The sequence below is a fragment of the Manis javanica genome, chromosome 4, assembly GCF_040802235.1.
Source record: "Manis javanica isolate MJ-LG chromosome 4, MJ_LKY, whole genome shotgun sequence".
Classification (NCBI taxonomy): Eukaryota; Metazoa; Chordata; class Mammalia; order Pholidota; family Manidae; genus Manis; species Manis javanica.
The window spans coordinates 8,399,205-8,419,838 of record NC_133159.1 but is presented as its reverse complement, the minus strand read 5'-3'; the positions used below and the strand labels follow the sequence as shown (position 1 = coordinate 8,419,838).

The 20,634-nt window shown below is 41.7% G+C and overlaps 1 protein-coding gene across 5 annotated transcripts in view; it reads left to right on the top strand.

Moving 5' to 3' along the window:
* MTOR (mechanistic target of rapamycin kinase) overlaps window positions 1–20,634 on the top strand; it is a 133,187-nt gene that overhangs the window by 77,134 nt on the left and 35,419 nt on the right. For all 5 annotated transcript variants that reach the window (XR_005056362.2, XM_036999744.2, XM_036999745.2 and 2 more), the window contains exons 29-30: window positions 15,235–15,310; window positions 18,255–18,394. Coding sequence is in view for 4 of the 5 variants with exons in the window: in XM_036999744.2 (XP_036855639.1) it covers window positions 15,235–15,310; window positions 18,255–18,394 (216 nt within the window). In the remaining variant the exon portion in view is untranslated. The remainder of the gene's footprint in view (window positions 1–15,234; window positions 15,311–18,254; window positions 18,395–20,634) is intronic.

Genomic DNA, 20,634 nt, shown 5'->3' with positions numbered 1-20,634 from the left:
TTGAGGCACATGTGTTCTTTATATATTTTGGATGTTAACCCCTTGTCAGATATGTCATTTACAAATACATTTTCCCATACTGTAGGATGCCTTTTTTTTCTACTGATGGTGTCCTTTTCTGTACAGAGCTTTTTAGCTTGATATAGTCCCATTTGTTCATTTTTGCTTTTGTTTCCCTTGCCTGAAGAGATGCATTCAGGAAAAAGCTGCTCATGTTTATATTCAGGAGATTTTTGCCTATGTTTTCTTCTATGAGTTTTATGGTTTCATGACTTACATTCAGGTCTTTGACCCATTTTGAGTTTACTTTTGTGTATGGCATTAGACAATAATCCAGTTTCATTCTCTTACATATAGCTGTCCAGTTTTCCCAGCACAAGTTGTTAAAGAGGCTGTCATTTCCCCATTGTATGTCAATGGCTCCTTTATCATATATTAATTGACCATATATGCTTGGGTTTATATCAGGGCTCTCTATTCTGTTCCATTGATCCATGGGTCTGTGCTTGTGCCAGTATCAAATTGTCTTGATTACTTTGGCTTTGTAGTAGAGCTTGCAGTTGGGGAGCATAATCCCCCCAGCTTTATTCTTCCTTCTCAAGATTGCTTTGGCTATTTGGGGTCTTTTGTGGTTCCATATGAATTTTAGAATGATTTTCTCTAGTTTGGTATTTTGATAGGGATTACATCGAATCTGTAGATTGCTTTAGGCAGGATGGCCATTTTGGCAATATTAATTCTTCCTATCCATGAGCACAGGATGTATTTCCATTTATTGGTATCTTCTTTAATTTCTCTCATGAATGTCTTGTAGTTTTCAGAGTATAAGTCTTTCACTTCCTTTGATAGGTTTATTCCTAGGTATTTTATTCTTTTTGAAGCAATTGTGAATGGAATTGTTTTCCTGATTTCTCTTTCTGCTAGTTTATCATTAGTGTATAGGAATGCTACAAATTTCTGTGTATTAATTTTTTATCCTGCAACTTTGCTGAATTTAGGTATTAGATCTAGTAGTTTTGGAGTGGATTCCTAGGGTTTTTATGTACAATATCATGTCATCTGCAAACAGGGACAGGTTAACCTTTTCCTTACCTATCTGGATACCTTTTATTTCTTTGTGTTGTCTGATTGCCATGGATAGGACCTCCAGAACTATGTTGAATAAAAGCGGGAAGAGTGGGCATCCTTGTCTTGTTCCCGATCTTAAAGGAAAAGCTTTCAGCTTCTCGCTGTTAAGTATGATGTTCGCTGTGGGTTTGTCATATATGGCCCTGATTATGTTGAGGTACTTGACCTCTGTACCCATTTTGGTGAGAGGTTTTATCATAAATGGGTGTTGAATTTTGTCTAATGCTTTTTCAGCATCTATGGAAATGATCATGTGGTTTTTGTCCTTCTATTTGTTGATGTGGTGGATGATATTGATGGATTTTCAAATATTGTACCATCCTTGCATCCCTGGAATAAATCCTACTTGATCATGATGGATGATCTTTTTGATGTATTTTTGAATTCGGTTTGCTAATATTTTGTTGAGTATTTTTGCATCTATGTTCATCAGGGATATTGGTCTGTAATTTTCTTTTTTTGTGGTGTCTTTGCCTGGTTATGGTATTAGAGTGATGCTGGCCTCACAGAATGAGTTTGGAAGTATTCCCTCCTCTTCTACTTTTTGGAAAACTTTAAGGAGGTTGGGTATTAGGTCTTCACTAAATGTTTCATAAAATCCAGTGGTGAAGCCATCTGGTTCAGGGGTTTTGTTCTTAGGTAGTTTTTGATTAACAGTTCAGTTTCGTTGCTGGTAATTGGTCTGTTCAGATTTTGTTTCTTTCTGGGTCAGCCTTGGAAGGTTGTATTTTTCTAGAAAGTTGTCCATTTCTTCCAGGTTATCCAGTTTGTTAGCATATAATTTCTCATAATATTCTCTAATAATCCTTTGTATTTCTTTGGTGTCCATAGTGATTTTTCCTTTCTCATTTCTGATTCTGTTTATGTGTATAGATTCTCTTTTTTTCTTGTTAAGTCTGGCCAGGGGTTTATTTTGTTTATTTTCTCTAAAAACTAGCTCTTGCTTTCATTGACTCTATTGTTTTATTCTTCTTGATTTTTTAAATTTCTGCTCTAATCTTTGTTATGTCCCTCCTTCTACTGACTTTGGGCCTCCTTTGTTCTTTTTATAGTTTCGTTAATGGTGAGTTTAGACTGTTCATATGGGATTGTTCTTCTTTCCTGAGGTAGGCCTGCATTGCAGTATACTTCCCTCTTAGCACGGCCTTCTCTGCGTCCCACAGATTTTTGCAATGTTGAACATTGTCATTTGTCTCCATATATTGCTTGATTTCTATTTTTATTTGGTCATTGATCTATTGATTATTTAGGAGGATGTTGTTAAGTCTCCATGTGTTTGTGGGGTTTTTTTTTTCTTTGCATAATTTATTTCTAGTTTCATTCTTTTGTGGTCTGAGAAGCTGGTTGGTACAATTTCAATCATTTTTAATTTTCTGAGGCTCTTTTTATTTATTTTTTATTTTTTTAAACTGATATGCAGTTTTTATGTATGCACAAAGTAAAGACAAATATAGGGCAATGTATACACAAAAATATTGTTTTCCACTTAAAAATTTATCAATTTTCTTGTCATTTATTGTATAGTTTTTTGGGTTTCTTTTGAGAGGGCATCTCTCATATTTATTGATCAAATGGTTGTTAACAACAATAAAATTCTGTATAGGGGAGTCAATGCTCAATGCACAATCATTAATCCACCCCCAGCCTAATTCTCGTCAGTCTCCAATCTTCTGAAGCATAATGAACAAGTTCTTACATGGTGACCAAATTCTTGCATAGTGAATAAGTTCTTACATGGTGAACAGTGCAAGGGCAGTCATCACAGAAACTTTCAGTTTTGATCACTCATTATGAACTATAAACAATCAGGTCAAATATGAATATTCATTTGATTTTTATACTTGATTTATATGTGAATCCCACATTTCTCCCTTTATTATTATTATTATTTTTTTTTAAATAAAATGCTGAAGTGGTAGGTAGATGCAAGATAAAGGTAGAAAACATAGTTTAGTGCTGTAAGAGAGCAAATGTAGATGATCAGGTGTGTGCCTGTAGACTATGTGTTAATCCAAGCTAGACAAGGTCAATAAAACATCCACGGATGCAGAAGATTTCTCTCAAAACAGGGGGTGAGGTTCTAAGCCTCACCTCTGTTGATCCCCAATTTCTCACCTGATGGCCCCCCTGCGACTGTGCCTGTCTTAGGTTGTTCCTCCCTTGAGGAATCTTACCCGTCTCTGGCTAACCAGTCATCTTCCGGGGCCATACAGGGAAATGTAAAGTTGGTAAGTGAGAGAGAAGCCATATTGCTTGAAAAGGTTAGCTTTTTACTTCTTTGCAGATTTATGCCCTGTGGCTTCTATGCCCAGCATTTGTCTTGATGTATCTTTACCACTTGGAGGAGTTATGATACTCGGTGAATTCGATATGAGGCACGAATTCTATTTAAGGGTTGTAATTAGGAAGGAAGAAGAAAAGCTACAGAGGTAGCAGACAGAAGAAAACATGGGAAGATTGATTATTTCTTTGACATATCTTCTTGTAGAGTAACTTAAAACATGTATAGGTTTTAAACTACTAATTAAATTGTGCACACACATTAACATAATAGAAATACAGTTACATAACCAAAGCAGGTCTATAATTACCAGCCATCTCCAGTGAAGCCAAGAAAACCAGTTAGGCACCCTAGGCATTTGTGAAATTTGTCTATGATATAATGGATATTGTCCAACTGTACTTGAACAGTCTGAGAGAAATCAGACAAATTAAAACAACCCATTCCTGGGAACTGTTCACATCCCATATGTTCTTTTAACAGTAGATAGTCTGTAGTTGTAAGATTTTGGAGCACTATAACTTGCACTTCTCCTAATTCTTGGTTGAGTTCCAGCAGTATAGATCCATTCAAATTTGTTGTTTTACTGTATGCACAGGCCAGCTTAGATATCTCCTTCTTCATTCCAATGGCAAGTCCAGGAACCGGTGGGATGAATGCAGCTACAACTGCAGCATCACCTGGATCTTTGTTAAGGTTTTTTGATGATCATTTTCTGGTATGTCTCTTCCAGAGAGTGCTGATGTTGGAAGTTCTTCATATCATATCTTAGTTCATTTTCTGGGTAGCCAAATTAGGGTTTGATCCTCTGTATAAACACAAACAGACCCTTTGCCCACACTTTGATATGCCCTTTATACCATTGTGTAGAACTCATTGGAGGTCACCACACAGGAACTGCTTTTTTTTTTTTTAAGAGAAAGGAATATTATCAGAAAAGTGTACATCCATAGCCAATCATCTGACACCCTTTAAGTGATCAAAATTAAGGATATTTAAAGCATGCATTAATCGTTGATTTACAGTTAGTTTTATCCTATCAGGGAGTAATCCCCCTTCTCTTTTTTTTTTTTTTTGTTATCTTTAATCTACACTTACATGAAGAATATTATGTTTACTAGGCTCTCCCCTATACCAGGTTCCCCCTATAAACCCCTTTACAGTCACTGTCCATCAGCATAGCAAAATGTTGTAGAATCACTACTTATCTTCTCTGTCTTGTACAACCCTCCCCTTTCTCCCAGCCCCCCCATGCATGCTAATCATAATACCCCCCTTCTTCTTCCCCCCCCTTATCCCTCCCTATCCACCCATCCTCCCCAGTCCCTTTCCCTTTGGTACCTGTTAGTCCATTCTTGGGTTCTGTGATTCCGCTGCTGTTTTGTTCCTTCAGTTTTTCCTTTGTTCTTATACTCCACAATTTACTGAGGCTTTTTTTGTGGCCTAGTATATGATCTATTCTTGAAATGTTCCATGTGCCCTTGCGAAGAATGTGTATCCTGCTGCTTTTGGGTGGACTGTTCCATAGATGTCTGCTAGGTCTGTCTCTTCTAATTTGTTGTTCAGTGCCTCTGTCTCCTTACTTATTTTCTGTCTGGTTGGTCTGTCCTTTGGAGTAAGTGGTGTATTTAAGTCTCCTAAAATGAATGCATTGCATTCTCTTTCCCCCTGTAATTCTCTTGCTATTTGTTTCACATATATCGGTGCTCCTGTGTTGGGTGCATAGATATAATGGTTATATCCTCTTGTTGGACTGACCTCTTTATCATTATGTAATGTCCTTCTTTGTCTCTTGTGACTTCCTTTGTTTTAAAGTCTATTTTGTCTGATACAAGTACTGCAACTTCGTGTTTTTTCTCACTATTAGTTGCATGAAATATCTTTTTCCATCCCTTCACTTTTAATCTGTGTATTTCTTTGGGTTTGAAGTGAGTCTCTTGTAGGCAGCATTAAGATGGGTCTTGTTTTTTATCCATTCAGTGACTCTATGTCTTTTGATTGGTGCATTCAGACCATTTACATTTAGGGTGATTATTGATAGGTATGTACTTATTGCCATTGCAGGCTTTAGATTCGTGGTTACCAAAGGTTCAAGGTGAACTTCCTTACTATCTAACAGTCTAACTTAACTTACTTAGTATGCTATTACAAACCCAATCTAAAGGTTCTTTTTTTCTCCTCCTTTTTCTTCCTCCTCCATTCTTTATATATTAGCTATCAGATTCTGTACTCTTTGTCTATCCCTTGATTGACTTTGGAGGTAGTTGATTTAATTTTGCATTTGCTTAGTAATTAACTCTTCTACTTTATTGTGGTTTTATTGCCTCTGGTGACAGCTGTTAAACCTTAGGAACACTTCTGTCTATAGCAGTCCCTCCAAAATACACTGTAGAGATGTTTTGTGGAAGGTAAATTCTCTTAGCTTTTGCTTCTCTGGAAATTGATTAATCCCTCCTTCAAATTTAAATGATAATCTTGCCAGATAAAGTATTCTTGGTTCGAGGCCCTCCTGCTTCATTGCATTAAATATATCATGCCACTCCCTTTTGGCCTGTAAGGTTTCTGCTGAGAAGTCTGATGATAGCCTGATGGGGTTTCCTTTATACATGATCTTATTTCTCTCTCTGGCTGCTTTTAATAGTCTGTCCTTATCCTTGATCTTTGCCATTTTAATTATTGTATGTCTTGATGTTGTCTTCCTTGGGTCCCTTGTGTTGGAAGATCTGTGCAACTCCATCGCCTGAGAGACTATCTCCTTTCCCAGATTGGGGAGGTTTTCAGCAATTACCTCCTCAAAGACATCTTCTATCCCTTTTTCTCTCTGTTCTTCTTTTGGTACCCCTAAAATGCGAGTATTGTTCATTTGGTTTGGTCACACAGTTCTCTCAATATTCTTTCATTCCTAGAGATATGTTTTTCTCTCTGTGCCTCAGCTTTGTATTCCTCTTCTCTAATTTCTAGTTCATTTACTGTCTCCTCTATTACATCTAATCTGATTTTAAACCCCTCTATTGTATGTTTCATCTCAGATATTAAATTCCTTAATGATTGAATCTCAGTTCTGAATTCGTCCCTGAATTCTTGAATATTTTTCTGTACCTCCTTGAGTGTGTTTATGATTTTTATTTTGAAATATCTTTCAGGAAGATTGATGAATTCAGTTTCACTTGGCCCTTTTTCTGATGTTTGTGGGATTTTCATTTGAACCAGGTTCCTTTGACATTTCATTTTTGTATGTGGTGTCCTCTAGTGCCCAGATGCTCTACTCTCTGGAGCTGCTCAGCCCTGGAGCAATGTCAGGGGTCATCGGAGAGCGGCCCTGGTGCCTGGGCAGAGGAAAGAGCTTGTTTCCTAGTTCTCTGCTGCTGTGCCTGTCTTCACTGCCATAACTATGGGCCGAGCTCTGGTGTAAGCCTCTATACTTTGCATTTGTAGCTGGTATATGTTGGGGCCTCCCTCTGGCTCACCTGATGCCAGGGCAGAGGCTTCCGTTTTGCGAGCTGGTGTCAGCCGGCCAGGAGAAAGGTGCAGCAGGGTGTGTATCACAGTGGAGGGCCTCGGAGCTGCATAGCCAGCTAGGGGTATGGAGCGCCTGAAGCTCCTAAAAGTTCCCAACCAGCTGGGCAGATTGCGCTCGGACAATTTTGTCCACCTGTCCTTTCTCCTGAGCAGCAAGCTCTGTGCAATCCTTGCCCCTTTAGCAGCCCTCTCACTGTTAGGAAGTCTCTCAGACTGCCCGCCTTTCTTTTGTCCCAGAGCAGCCAGATGTGGATCACTGTTTTCCACATGTGGCTGGAATCTCAGTCTCTCCAAGTAATCTGCCTGTCTTAACTTTCCAACCCTACTAATCTCCAGAGCACCATGCAATGTAGGTTCATGCTCCCAGAGCAGATCTCCAGGACTGGGTGTTGAGCAGTCCTAGGCCTCCACCCCCTCCCCGCTCCCTTTCTCTTCCTCCAACCAGTTAGCTGGGGTGGGGGAAGGGGTTGGATCCTGCTAGATCACCGGTTTGTTATATTACCCTGTTCCATGAGATCTCTTCTTTTCTCCAAGTGTATGCAGTCTGGCGCAGCCTTCTTTCCTGTTGCTCTTTCAGGATTAGTTGTATTAACTATATTTTTATATTATATGTGGTTTTGGGAGGAGGCATCTGTCTCTGCTCTCATGCTGCCATCTTTTTTTTTTTTTTTTTTGAGAGGGCATCTCTCATATTTATTGATCAAATGGTTGTTAACAACAATAAAATTCTGTATAGAGGGGTCAGTGCTCAATGCACAATCATTAATCCATCTCAAGCCTAATTCTCGTCAGTCTCCAATCTTCTGAAGCATAATGAACAAGTTCTTACATGGTGAACGAATTCTTACTTAGTGAATAAGTTCTTACATGGTGAACAGTGCAAGGGCAGTCATCACAGGAACTTTCGGTTTTGATCACGCATTATGAACTATAAACAATCAGGTCAAATATGAATATTTGTTTGATTTTTATATTTGATTTATATGTGGATCCCACATTTCTCCCTTTATTATTATTATTATTTTTATTTTTAATAAAATGCTGAAGTGGTAGGTAGATGCAAGATAAAGGTAGAAAACATAGTTTAGTGTTGTAAGAGAGCAATTGTAGATGATCATGTGTGTGCCTGTAGACTATGTGCTAATCCGAGCTAGACAAGGGCAATAAAACATCCACGGATGCAGAAGCTTTCTCTCAAAACAGGGGGGGGTGAGGTTCTAAGCTTCACCACTGTTGTACCCCGATTTCTCACCTGATGGCCCCCCTGCGACTGTGCCTGTCTTAGGTTGTTCCTCCCTTGAGGAATCTTACCCGTCTCTGGCTAACCAGTCATCTTCCGGGGCCATACAGGGAAATGTAAAGTTGGTAAGTGAGAGAGAAGCCATATTGTTTGAAAAGGTTAGCTTTTTACTTCTTTGCAGATTTATGCCCTGTGGCTTCTATGCCCAGCACTTGTCTCGAGGTATCTTTACCACCTGGAGGAATTATGATGCTCGGTAAATTCGATATGAGGCACGAATTCTATTTAAGGGTTGTATTAGAAAGGAAGAAGAAAAGCTATAGAGGTAGCATATGGAAGAAAACATAGGAGGATTGATTATTTCTTTGACATATCTTCTTGTAGGGTACCTTAAGCATGTATAGGTTTTAAACTGCTAACTAACTTTCACGCTGCCATCTTTAATCCTGTCTCCGAAGATGGGATCTTTTTGTCTGCCCTTTCTCTAATCTTCCCAGCCCTCATCATTATTTTTTTCTTAAGGGCTCCCACTTTCCCACATACTGATCAAGAGTGCCCTCCAGGTATTGTGACAGGCATACTGTTTAAACTGTGACCAAAGGAAGGAGTGAAGACTAAGTAAGAGCTCTTTATCCTTGAGCCACTCTGTACTGAGAGGTCAGGAGCCCATTTGGATTGTCCATTTAATTGTCCAAGGCAAGCCACCTTTCTTGTACAGATCTTTTTTATCTTGGTGCCTTAAGTCCCCAGCAGCTCCAAGTAAACCAGATGGTCCAGCTTTAAAGCCTCCTAATGAGCCAGCCTTCTTTTTCTGAATATGTAGAAAAGGAGTAAAGTTACTTTTCCTGAGTTCCTGAACCAAGAAGGGAACATTTAACCCTGACATTCCCCAGGATGCTGTTTTCCTCACCTAACTCTGGCTTTAAATGGGTAATGAAGGCCCAGCAGTCTCCCTTCACTTTCCCTACTGCCTAGGTTTAAAATGTTCCTCACAACCTTTCTCCATGTCATACTTCAAGATGTTCTCACATTGCCTTCTGTCTTCACTGCCATCCTTTTGATTTTAAATTACCCTGTCCAAAAAGAGATGATCACTTCCTCAAGTTCCCCAGGGTGTTCTGCTGCTCCCAGAGTCTCAAGGTAACAGCTCCAGGGGATGACCTGAGGCAACTACATTATAAGAGAAACAGGGAAGACTGCTTGGGTTGGTGATAAGGACTCGAAGCAGTATCCAGCTTTTGATCAGCTTTATCTGGGCTGGTCAAGAGCACCTTAGTTAGACCTGCCAAGGTCCCTGGTCAGCTATATTGCATGTGTCACCAGCCTAGCATCAGGGAATTCAGAGAATTCTTACTTGACAGGGAACCAAATAAAACAGACTGTGGTCTACACTAGAAGTTGACAGGAGAAAGAGAGCCCAAAGCCATTTGGGAAGCAATGCATAATGTTCTCATGAATTCCTGATGGTAGCACTAGGAAAGCCCAAGTGGTCCCCCAGATGTGACTGCAGATGTTTCTCATTTGACTGTCCAGCAGGCTCAGGCTTTGTGTTGAATAGTCCTGCATCACTTGGCTCATAAGCCTGAAGGTCACCAAGGCACCACAGCTGAGAGATGAGGTCAGTAACCAATGAGCCCTGTAAGAAGGAATCACCACGCTAAATTACTTTGGATTTGACATCAGTCCAGAATCCCATGGATCAATGACTTAGGAAGCCCTTTAGGAAACAACAGAATTCTTGAGAATTCTTCGTGGCATTTGGATGCCAAGCCAGAGATCCTCTTACTGCTTTGATATGGGTCAGCATTGAGACCTTGAGCAATTAATGACCGACCTGTTCTGTCAATCTAATCCTCAGGGAAGGTGGTCACCACCTGTCCATGAAATGCACTGAAGAAAGCTCCAAAGGGAAAGTCGTGGAGAAGTAGGCCAGCCTCGCTCCCAGCACTAGCTTCTTGCCATCTCTCAGCAGGAAACCTGCCAAGGCAACGGGAAGCTCCTTCACATCTGACTCGCTTACTCCGCTCCCCTACTCCTGGAGAGAAATTTTCAGATAGTTGGGAGAAAAGATGCTTGGTGTAATCTGTTTTGAATAGAAGGCATTGAGGCAATTTCTTATCCTTATTTGTTAATTCCGCTCAACTCTAGAAAATGTTCCCCTCAATTGGCAAGAATTTTCCCAGTGTCGAGCTCTTTAACTCAGCTTCCTTTAATAAATATTCAATCTTGGGGAGGGGAGGTGGGGAATGAATGAAAGCGAATGTGTCTGCATAATTGCCTCTTTCCCACTTGGTGTCCAGATCCACTGTTTTCCTGTCTGTCTCATTTTTCCTTCTAACACCAGCTTCATTTGCGGGCTCTGGGCTTTATTACATGGATAGGCAGTTTCTGTTTGCTGTATAGATTTACAGCTGTATAAGGTCTCAACTGACGTTCTTACTGGAAAATGAGATAGAATACAAATTACATTCTACACTCATGTTAAGACAGCAGAGGGTATCTGCCAGCTAACAGAGTTCACACAATGCAGCTCTCTTTTCTTTCTGGCTTCAGTGCCCATCAAGAGGAGATAGGAAATATGGTCAACCTATCATTCTTGCACACTCGTTGCTCTAAGCTTCTGTCTCTAAACTTGTTTACAAGTTGTCAGATCTCTTTAACCTGACCAGTGTCAGTGGGCTCTCGTTTGTGTCGTTAAGCACTACTCTGTTGTTGGGCAGAGGTTTAAGAATAGTTCACTGTTTAATAAGCCTCCAGCTTTAATAGAAAAAGACCAGGGGCACGTAAGGGAGCATTCACCGAATGACCTGCAGAAAACTCCCAACTGCCCCATGAAACAAGAGCTACTTATTCAGGGGGCTTTTGAGCAAAGGTGATTTCTTCACATGAGCCAAACATACAATCTCTCCCTTCATGTCATAAAGCCACATCTGAATTTAAAGGGAGAATATTTCAGGGTGACAGCTTTGTGTCACCCAAGTAGGCAGGAGACTGGGACTGGGTAGCTGGGAACTATTGAATTTCCATAGGGGCTTATTTATCCTACACTTTGCATCTGGGCTCTGTTTATGAGCCCAACAGCCTCACACAAAGCTGCCTTGGAACAGCCTGCTGTGGCAGCATGGCTGACTTGGGTTGGGAAGCTTCTGAAGGGAAATAAATAGGAGGGTGGGAGCTTAGAGGCCAGAAGGGAGAGTTAGCCATGGTGACAGTGAAGAAGTTAATGAAGGTGTGGTAGGGCTCCTTTCTCCTGCGTGGCATATATATAGAGAACGAGTTAGCTAATTGAAACATCCCATCCAGTGCTCTCATTCATTTGTCTTACAAGTATTTCCTGGGTGCCTGCTGATGCTGAGAATAGAAGGCTAAGACACTGCCCCTCCATTGCAGCACTCGTCACAGTATCCTGTCAGTAAAACGAGACAAGTCTTAAGGGAAAGGACCTACATCCTATAGCCTGTGACCTACTGGGCCACAATTTCTTCATATGTTAAGTGGGAATATTAATAATAGTGAATACTTCACAGGGTTTAGGTAACACATAAAAGCAGTAAGCACAGTGCCTGGTTCATATAGTAAGCTCTTAATAAATTTAGGTATCTTTTTGTTGTTTTAATACCTTCCCTCCCATAATAGAGTGCCAGCAGTTGTGGAGGAAGAAAAAGGTAAGGCCTTAAATAGGATGACAGATGCTTACTCACCAAGGGTTTTATTCACTTACCTCTCCAGGACCTCCCCACCAGTGGTTGCATTTTCCAGCAGCTTTGTAGGCATGCATGAGAGACTCCATGGAAGGAAAGATGAGAGAGAGGTAGCTTAGGGAGAAAGCTCTGTAGGAGAGTAAGATGAAAACAGGAGGAGGAAAGAACAAACAGGGTGATAGCAGCTGGTTAGCTTAAAATCTCTACTTTCTGAATGATTGAAAGTAGGTGTGTACAATCTCCTTTCCTTAAGGTCCTCAAATCAGAGAATAAGAATTTAAGATTTGAAAGGGACCCCTTCTCAGACTGATCCCACTCACTCGTCATCAGTACATTTAGTCCAGTTAAAGCTATCATTTTTCATTGTTGACCATACTCCTGGACAAGCTTGTCATGAATTTCAAGGTACACCCCTATTTTCTTGGCAGTTGCTAAAGGCCTGGCAGTGCCCCGTGAGCCCAGCTCCTCTCCTTCCTTCCCACTGAGCTTTGTCTGCCCCCTCACCCACTTCCCACACTTAGGTGCATTTGGACTTTCTCTTAAAGGAGTTGGGCCCAGATGATGAGTTTTCTTTTTTAATTACAGAGCTATGTCGGTCTGGCCTTAGAGGAGGTAGATCAAAGCCGTAGCAATATGAAGGTAAATTTTGTATTTCTCGTCTGAGGTTCCTAGGCACTACTTCCTGATTTTGATCGGTTTGTTGTATGCCTCCTTTTAATGTATGGCAAGTGGGAGAGTGGGGTGGGAAGAGTATTTTGCTTTTTTGTGTGTTGCTTTATCCCAAGTGGGGCAACCTTCAGGAGTGTTTGTAGTCTGTGCTTGAAAATAGACATGTTCCAGAACACAAGATGGGGAGATATTTATTAGAGCTCCTGGATTTTTATGTCTGATTCTTTTGGTTCAGGCAAAAAACACCTATCCTCCTCATCAGAACAGTTTATATTCCTACCACAGCCATCCCAATAATCGACATTTGGATCACATTAAGAATATATAATTATATATATTTATATGTGGTATATTATATATTTGACTGTAATACATCATAATATATATACGGCTTTCTCTTGTCCTGTCTTAGGCTTCCAAAGTCTTTATTCAGGTTTAAGGAACTAGATAACCACACATCTGTACTCAGTGGTATTATTAGTAATAGTGTTCACCCAGCATGTGAGCTTCTCCTAGTTAGTAAGCTGGAAAAACTCATATAGGGCTTCCTAAAGGAAACCATGATGTTATAACTTCACTTTGAAATTAAAAACATTACTGAATCCTGCAGCAGATAACTTCTGGAGAACCTTCCAGCTCATTGCTTTGCTTAAAACCAGCAGAGGAACACCAGTGGGCCTGCCTAGTAAATCATTCATGAGGTCACCTGTCTACTCCTATAAATAAAGGAGAGGAACGTCTGTCCCGTGACTTTCACCTTGTTGGCAGGGCCTGGAACCTGGACCCACTCAGATAGTGCTCTTCAGGATGAGTTTGGAACTTGCATCGATGACTTCTCAGTGCTGGCTCCCATCTTAACCTTAGGTGTGCCTTCTTTCTTTACACAGGGATATAACTCTTAATAGCAACTTTTATCCCTGGACGAAAATAGATGAAGGAAGAAGCATTTATAAGGAGCTGGTTAGGTATTTCTTACCCATTATTTCATTTAAGTCCCTGAAAAACCCTGTGAAGGAGGTAGCATTAGCCCATTATGTAGATGAGGAATTTAAAACAGAAAAGGTGATTTGCTTATGGTCAAACAGCTTAAAATAGCAGAACCGGACCTCCTGAAATGTAAACACAAGTCTGATTCCAAATGCAAAGCTGCCTCACCGTCCCCCTCCACCTCGCCTTAGCAAAGAAGAGACGTAAGATGGCTTCAGATCACATGGGAACTGTCCCCATTCATTGTGGGCGTTGGTGAAAATCATTGCCTTCACAGGCCTTAATTTCCCCAGGAGTAAAACCAGGCTGATATTACCTTTCCCTTCCCATCTCTTAGGAATGTGTGAGGTCAGAGGAGTCATGGGTTGGAAAGATTATTTGAAATGTGCTTTTTATAAACATGAGGCATTAGATTATTACTTTCACAAATGTTAACTTCTCTAGTTCATCAGCTTTTGGGGCAGTTCGCTCTCAGTTTTATTGAAAGGAATATGATGGAATCTGAATGTTTAAAAATATTTATAACAGCAATCTCTTGCCATGTTACCAGATGGAACCCAAGTCCTGGAATTTCCCAAAATCACTTAAAAAATAATTCTAGTCAAGTAGACAGTTTGTACTCAGGGCAATAAACTGGATCCTTGCTTGTTAAACCAATCTAGACTCCCAAGCTGGTCTGTCACATTCTGCTCACTACCCTTGAACAGATAAAATCATTGTTACCCTGTGACTTTTGCAGGCCTACTCCCTCCCTCTTCCTTCCACTGAAACTCAAGCCTATGTTCAGGGTTGGGTTAGTTGCTGTTTACTCTTTTATATAACATTCCTGTTAGAACGAAGGTCTAAGCCCTGTGGCTCTCCTACTTGCGGGACCTCTTTGCAGCCTGTCTGACTTACGGACTCCAGGCCCCAGGCTTTCCAGTGTTACTGTCTAGCTGCTGCAGTACAGTTACAGTCAGTCCTCCAGTCCCAAATGGCCGCAAACTTCCCGCAGATGACATCAGCAAAGTGGTGTGTTAGTGAAAAGCATCTCTGCACCAGAGACACCAGGCAGGTAACTCTGGCTGTGATCCCTTCACAGCCTGCTCCAGAGGGAGAGCGTGGTCCTTGAAGAGGGGCTAAGGAGGCGTCCAGGTCTGAAGGGGGCATTTAAGATGCTGCACAACCTCACTGCCCGGTGTTCTCTGTCAACGAAGTAGATGATTCAGCCTCAATGCCACTTCTGTGTTACCTATAGAGCCTGGTGATTTTTATTTATTTTAATTGTTCTTATTACTGAAGGCAGCTGTTTGGAGGAAGTAAGAGTTAAAAGCTCAGAGGGACCTCATCTGATTATGCTCTACTACAGGGAAGTTTTGGATCCAGGGACTCTGGTTTTTGAAAAACAGGCATGTGCAGCCTGACTTGAATATCTGAGAGGAAACCAGTCATGGGCTGGTTGGTGAGAGGGCCCCAGAGCAAACAAGGCTTCCTGTCTCCCAGGTGTTACCCCCTCAATATTAGGAGTATGGAACCAAGATGAAATCACTTCTCAGATGAAATCATTCCAGCTGAGCTTGCTGGGTGGTAAAAGATAATTGGTGTGCTCTTTCTACATCTGCAAGACATTGTCCCCAGTGTCCTGGTGAGCCATCTGCTCACAAATGACCCCCATGCGTCCCACCCTCTGACATGTTGAGTATAACCACGTCTTTCTTTTGTTTTCCCAGCATTAATAATAAGCTACAGCAGCCAGAAGCAGCTGCCGGGGTGTTAGAATATGCCATGAAACACTTCGGAGAGCTGGTAAGTGCCTCATTCCTTTTAGAAAAACAGGATGTGGAGTCCTGGTTAGGGGGCATTCGGCCACAACCTTGAGAGAGTTGCTTTCGTTTTGTATTTTTTTCCCAATTGGTAACAGTCTCATGCTGACTTACCAATATCTCAAGCATGAAGGAGACATGGCTATATGGAGTATATAGAAGTGAACACAGATCTTGAGGACAGATTCTAATAAACTGAGGGACTTTCACAAATGTTAACTGATATTTATCAAACTCTTAGCATAAGCCTAGCCCTTTGCTAAGTGCTTTATATACTTCATCTAATTCAGTCCTCACAACAGCCCTATGAATAGGTGCTATCATTATCCCACTCTACAGATGAGAGGACTGTGGTCCCAAGACGATAATAGCCTCACCTAAGCTGAATAAATGTCAGAACCACAGTTTGAACCCAGGAAGTCTTGCATGAGAGCCCAGGTGTTTAACCCTGACCTGAATTATCTTTGTTTAGTCTGTGGCAGCTAGCCTACAGTTAACACTGTGTGTGTACTTCAGAGCAAACCATGACCAATTCTCCAGAAAAAAAATATTTTTTACCTGATATCAAGGGAGTGTTCCATTTCATTATTGCTTATACAGCTTCTTCTCTCCTGCCATCTCTGTCCTACCAATATTAAAATGTGTCTGTTACTCTTTGTGGTCCTGGGAGGGTACTTCGGTAACTTCCTAACTGTCTATAAAGCATTAATTTAATCAACTTAACATTGACTTTCTGGAAGGTCAAGAAATCCTGGATCCATATATTTGATGAGAAACCTTTTATTATGGAGGTCAGTTACTCTGGTTTGCCTTAATCAAGAGCCCCATATGTTACACTGAAGAAAATGTGGCTGTTTCACAGGCTTTTTGTCTCACGCAAGGGCTAGTGAAACTTGTCGGGTAATATTTTGTGATCTTGAGCACATATCTGTGACTAGACTAAGAAAACATTCTCCGGAAGGGAAGGACTGTCTCATCCATCTTTGCCACAGTCCTTGTTTGCAGAGGGAAAGAAGTGGGCAGAGAGGGCGCTTAAGGTAGTCCACCCAGGAAAGATATCCTGTCCTTTGATATCCTTAGAGTTTAGATCACATTAAGTGCTGACTAAAACGGATTCCACGAGCATCTGGTATTCAGGTGATCTGCCAACAGATAGTTTATACCACAGTGGCTGGAGTGCCAACCTTAAATGAGAGTTCCTCCATCTCCAGGTTCTAGAGGTTGCCATTAGCTCCAGGATTATTGCTAAACCCATGGTGTATTTTTTGTTATATTTAGGTAGCTGAATCATATTAAGCTTGACAGTGGTTTGCTTTTTCTTGGCAGAGCCTGTGCTCTGTCAGCACAATTTATGTAACAGCAGTCTCATTAGAATTTTGTGTGATGCGTTGCCTAAACCTTATACTTTCTGCAATTTATTGCAATTCAAAATATCCTGCCCCCTACCTAACCCATTCCTGGTGCTCCTTCCTCCACTTCCTGTTTATTCATACTGGGTATGTGCCCTACATTAGTCACTAGCCCCTTTTTTCCACCCAATGTACAAATTCAAAACTCGAAATGTACCAGTGTTATTTTTTAATTTCAGAGTTTTTAATTTTACATTGTCATTACAGTCACTGTGTTCTAAGTTTTCTCTTTAACAAATTGGGAAAGTGAAGGTTAGGTAGTTTTACCTTCCACAGAGCCAGATATGCCCCTTTTGGCAAACTCAGTTCAGCACACTGAACTTGAGGAAAGGGCCGTTGTGGCAGCAGGATTAGTGCAGGGGCAGCACAGGGGCTTGGGACTGCCAAAAACAAATGAGGGAAGTAGGCACAAGTTAACAACCTAAAATAGAAATGACCTCTTTACAGAAGTTCAAGAAGAAAAGGTCCTTTCATTGCTTAGCAGAGTAACGGTTAATGTGTATACTGCTCAAATATCAGTTTTAATTAGAAAGGAGAGGAAGGTAATGGGGAAAACGAATGTGGGCCCTGCATTATGTCATACAAATTCCACTGTGAAATCATATTGCCGTTAAAGAAATCCTGGGAGAGCCACTACCTTGGCCTGATAGAGAAATAGTCATTTACTAAGCTGGTGATGAAGAAGCCCAGAAGACAAACCGAGTAGAGGGCAGAGGGAGGGCAGACAGAGCCATAAAACAGGCCGCTGATCAGTTAGGGGGCTGTAGTCCGTGGCTTCTGGACCACAGCACCCCTCATTTACATGGCCAGCACTGCCTTTCAGCATGGCACGCCATCTGCCCGGGTAGCGATCTCTCCCTTGGCCCCGGCCACCAGTAGAGCTGCCAAGCACTGAGCAGGAAAGAACACTGGATGGGAGACTCTAGAAGAAGGAATTTTAAGTGGTAGTGTTATATTGTATTTTAAATTATTATTTCCTGAAAGTTTAAAAATGCATTAAGAAATGCAGAGAATCAGGAGCTTTTAAAAAGTGAGTTGTTTTCCTCCAGCAAATCTGCCAACGTGGCCTGGTCTTTCTGGTTCCATCAGGAAAGCAGCTGCCGTTGCTGCCATGTGGCCCACTGTCAGCATTCCATTAAATTGGGGCCATGTTGTAGGACCTCTTGTCAGGGCTTCCTGCTGTGCAAAATGACTTCCACTGTCCTTGAACCCCTACATGCTGGAGTTCTGGCGAACCCTGTGTCTGGGCAGGAAGTGATGGGGGTGGAGCATGGCCTGTTGTCTGCTCTTAGGTTGTCCCAGGATCATTCCATCCATGTGCCAAGGAACTAGCATTCCCACCATCACCACCAGATGTTCTGAAGTTCTTTTCTACCCAAGCCCAGACATACTGTGATAGGTGAAGTATCCCACATACAACACAGCCCCTTCCAAAAGAGTGTGTGTATGTAGATTAGGAAATGTGCCCCCCTTGTTCTCCATGCCTCACAACTGTCCTCTTTCTTCTCCACGTGGCAGGAGATCCAGGCCACCTGGTATGAGAAACTGCATGAGTGGGAGGACGCCCTTGTAGCCTATGATAAGAAAATGGACACCAACAAGGATGACCCGGAGCTGATGCTGGGCCGTATGCGCTGCCTTGAGGCCTTGGGGGAATGGTGAGCGGCATCAGGAGCAGGTTGCATGCCGGCTGCACACATCACCTCTTTGATCTTTGGATTCAAGAGGTTTCTCCCAAACAGTTCTTACCTAAGATGCTTATTTTTGTTTCATTTAATATTTTCCCAGGAGCCATCGATCACTTTGGTGTTTTTCTCTATGTTCTGTCTCAGTGCTTAATAGAAAGGCTCCCTCTTTTTTCCCCCCTAACTTAAACTCTATAATGCTCCAGGATAGGACAGGTTTGGGTGTGCTCCTGGATCTGCCCCTCCCCTGGCCATCTACCTCACAACCTTCACTGACTGAGGAAGGCCTTGTATTCATACTCTGCAACTGTGATTTTTTTCTTTTCTTTATTCTTATTGATTTTTGGAAAGGAAAAATGACTGCCCTCTTTAGGTGCTTCACCTTTATTGAATTTTTACTATGTGCCCAGCACTATGCCAGGCTTCAAGGGTTAAAAAACCTTGAAACAAGGCCTTCCCTCATTGTGCCATTGATGGGGCAAGCACGTACAGCTAGTTCTTGAAGCCTGAGAGGACAGGGACCATGGCATGAGCAGACAACTCTGAAAGACCCAAAGAGGGAGTAGGGTGATGTTGCAAGGCTTCCTGGAGGAAGCAGTCAGGTTGAGAGACAGCTGGAGGAGAATGGGGAGAAGGAAAGGGTATTCCAGATGGAAGCAACGTAATGCTTAACAGAGAACACTTGCCTAGATCTTCGTGTAGGGCACTGTTGGGGGATGTTGAAGAAAAATTCTGTTTTCAAGCATCAAGTGCAGTTTTGAAAAGTAGTTCAAACAGAATAGCATACCACAGGCATGAAATAGTTTAACTGCAGTTTTAAGTAGCTAAAATGTTATATATACTGCCTCCCCATGAGTAGATTATTCTGACTCTTTCTTGGGCATGAGACTCGGAGGCCCCTAGTTTATTACTTCAACCAGTAGTCACTGAGCATTTATTTATTGCCAGTGTATGCCACACCACAAGGACATAGCTGTGAGCAAGATGGACATAGCTTCTGTCTTCCCAGAGCTCACAGGGCAGACAACCAAGATGCTGTATTGCCCAGCGAATACAGTTATAAAAGGGACGGCCAGGGGGCTGTGGGAAATAAGAAGGGGCCCCAATCCAGGCTGGGAAGGTTCTGGAAGAATTCCAGGAAGAAGTGATGTCTAACTTGGACCTCTCCAGTGAGACAGAACAAGCATAGTATGTTCAGAGTTCTGGAAGTTCAGTGTAGCTGAAAGCTCAAGTGTGATGTAGAAAGAGGTAAAAGCTGAGGGAGGAGAGGTAGGCAGGGGCCAGATCATGTGGGCCTTACAGAACAAGTCAGGTTTGGACTTTAACTTAAGGGCTACTGAGATTTTTTCCCAAGTATTTGTAGAGGCCTGGTTTATGGGTTTGCATTACAAAAACCCTATAAAAGCAAATTAGAGCATGAAATTGGAGGGAGGCTGGAGAGAAGATGGCAAGACCAGTTCAGAGGCTGCCTAATAGGAGAGATGATGGTACAGATACAGAGGGGTGAGGGCAGGGGGCGTAGAGAGAAGGGGCTGGATCCAGGGATGTTTAGGAAGTGGCACTGACAGGGTTTGGAGACCCCATTAGATGTGGAAGTGGAGAGAAGGAGGAATGTAGTTGGAAATCCTGGAATGAAAGTGAGGCGGACACATGCAGAACTCCTCAGAGGCCAGGTCAATCCAGAGCCTAGACTCCCCTAAAACCAGCCTCTGAGGAGCCATCTGGGGAGGCAGAATCCTGCAGCCTGTTGCCTTGCATTTGAATCTGCAGATGAAACCTCTGTCCCTGAAGGCTTTTTTTTTTAAATCTACATTCTTGTATTCATTTTTTATTTTTAAAGCATTACATTTTTGAAAAAGTAGTATGCATGTGGCACAAAATGCAATAGTAAAAAACTGTCAGAATTGTGAAAACCAAGCCTTCTGCTGTTCCCCAGCCACCCAGATTTGCAGGCACTGGGACCAGGGGTAGATTTGTAGGGGTGAGCCATGTGTATGCAAGTATGCGCAGTGTCGTGGGCGCACTATGTACTGTTCAGCCTATTTTTTTCATTTAACAAGTCTAGGCTGCCGTTCCTTATCAGTACCTATACATGCTGGCCTCTTTTTTTTAAAAGGCTGCATAATAGTCCATTGTATTAATAATAAGTTTTAGTCTATTTAACATAGACATGATTTGTTTAGAAATTTTATACCTTGGAAAGTTTAAAGAAT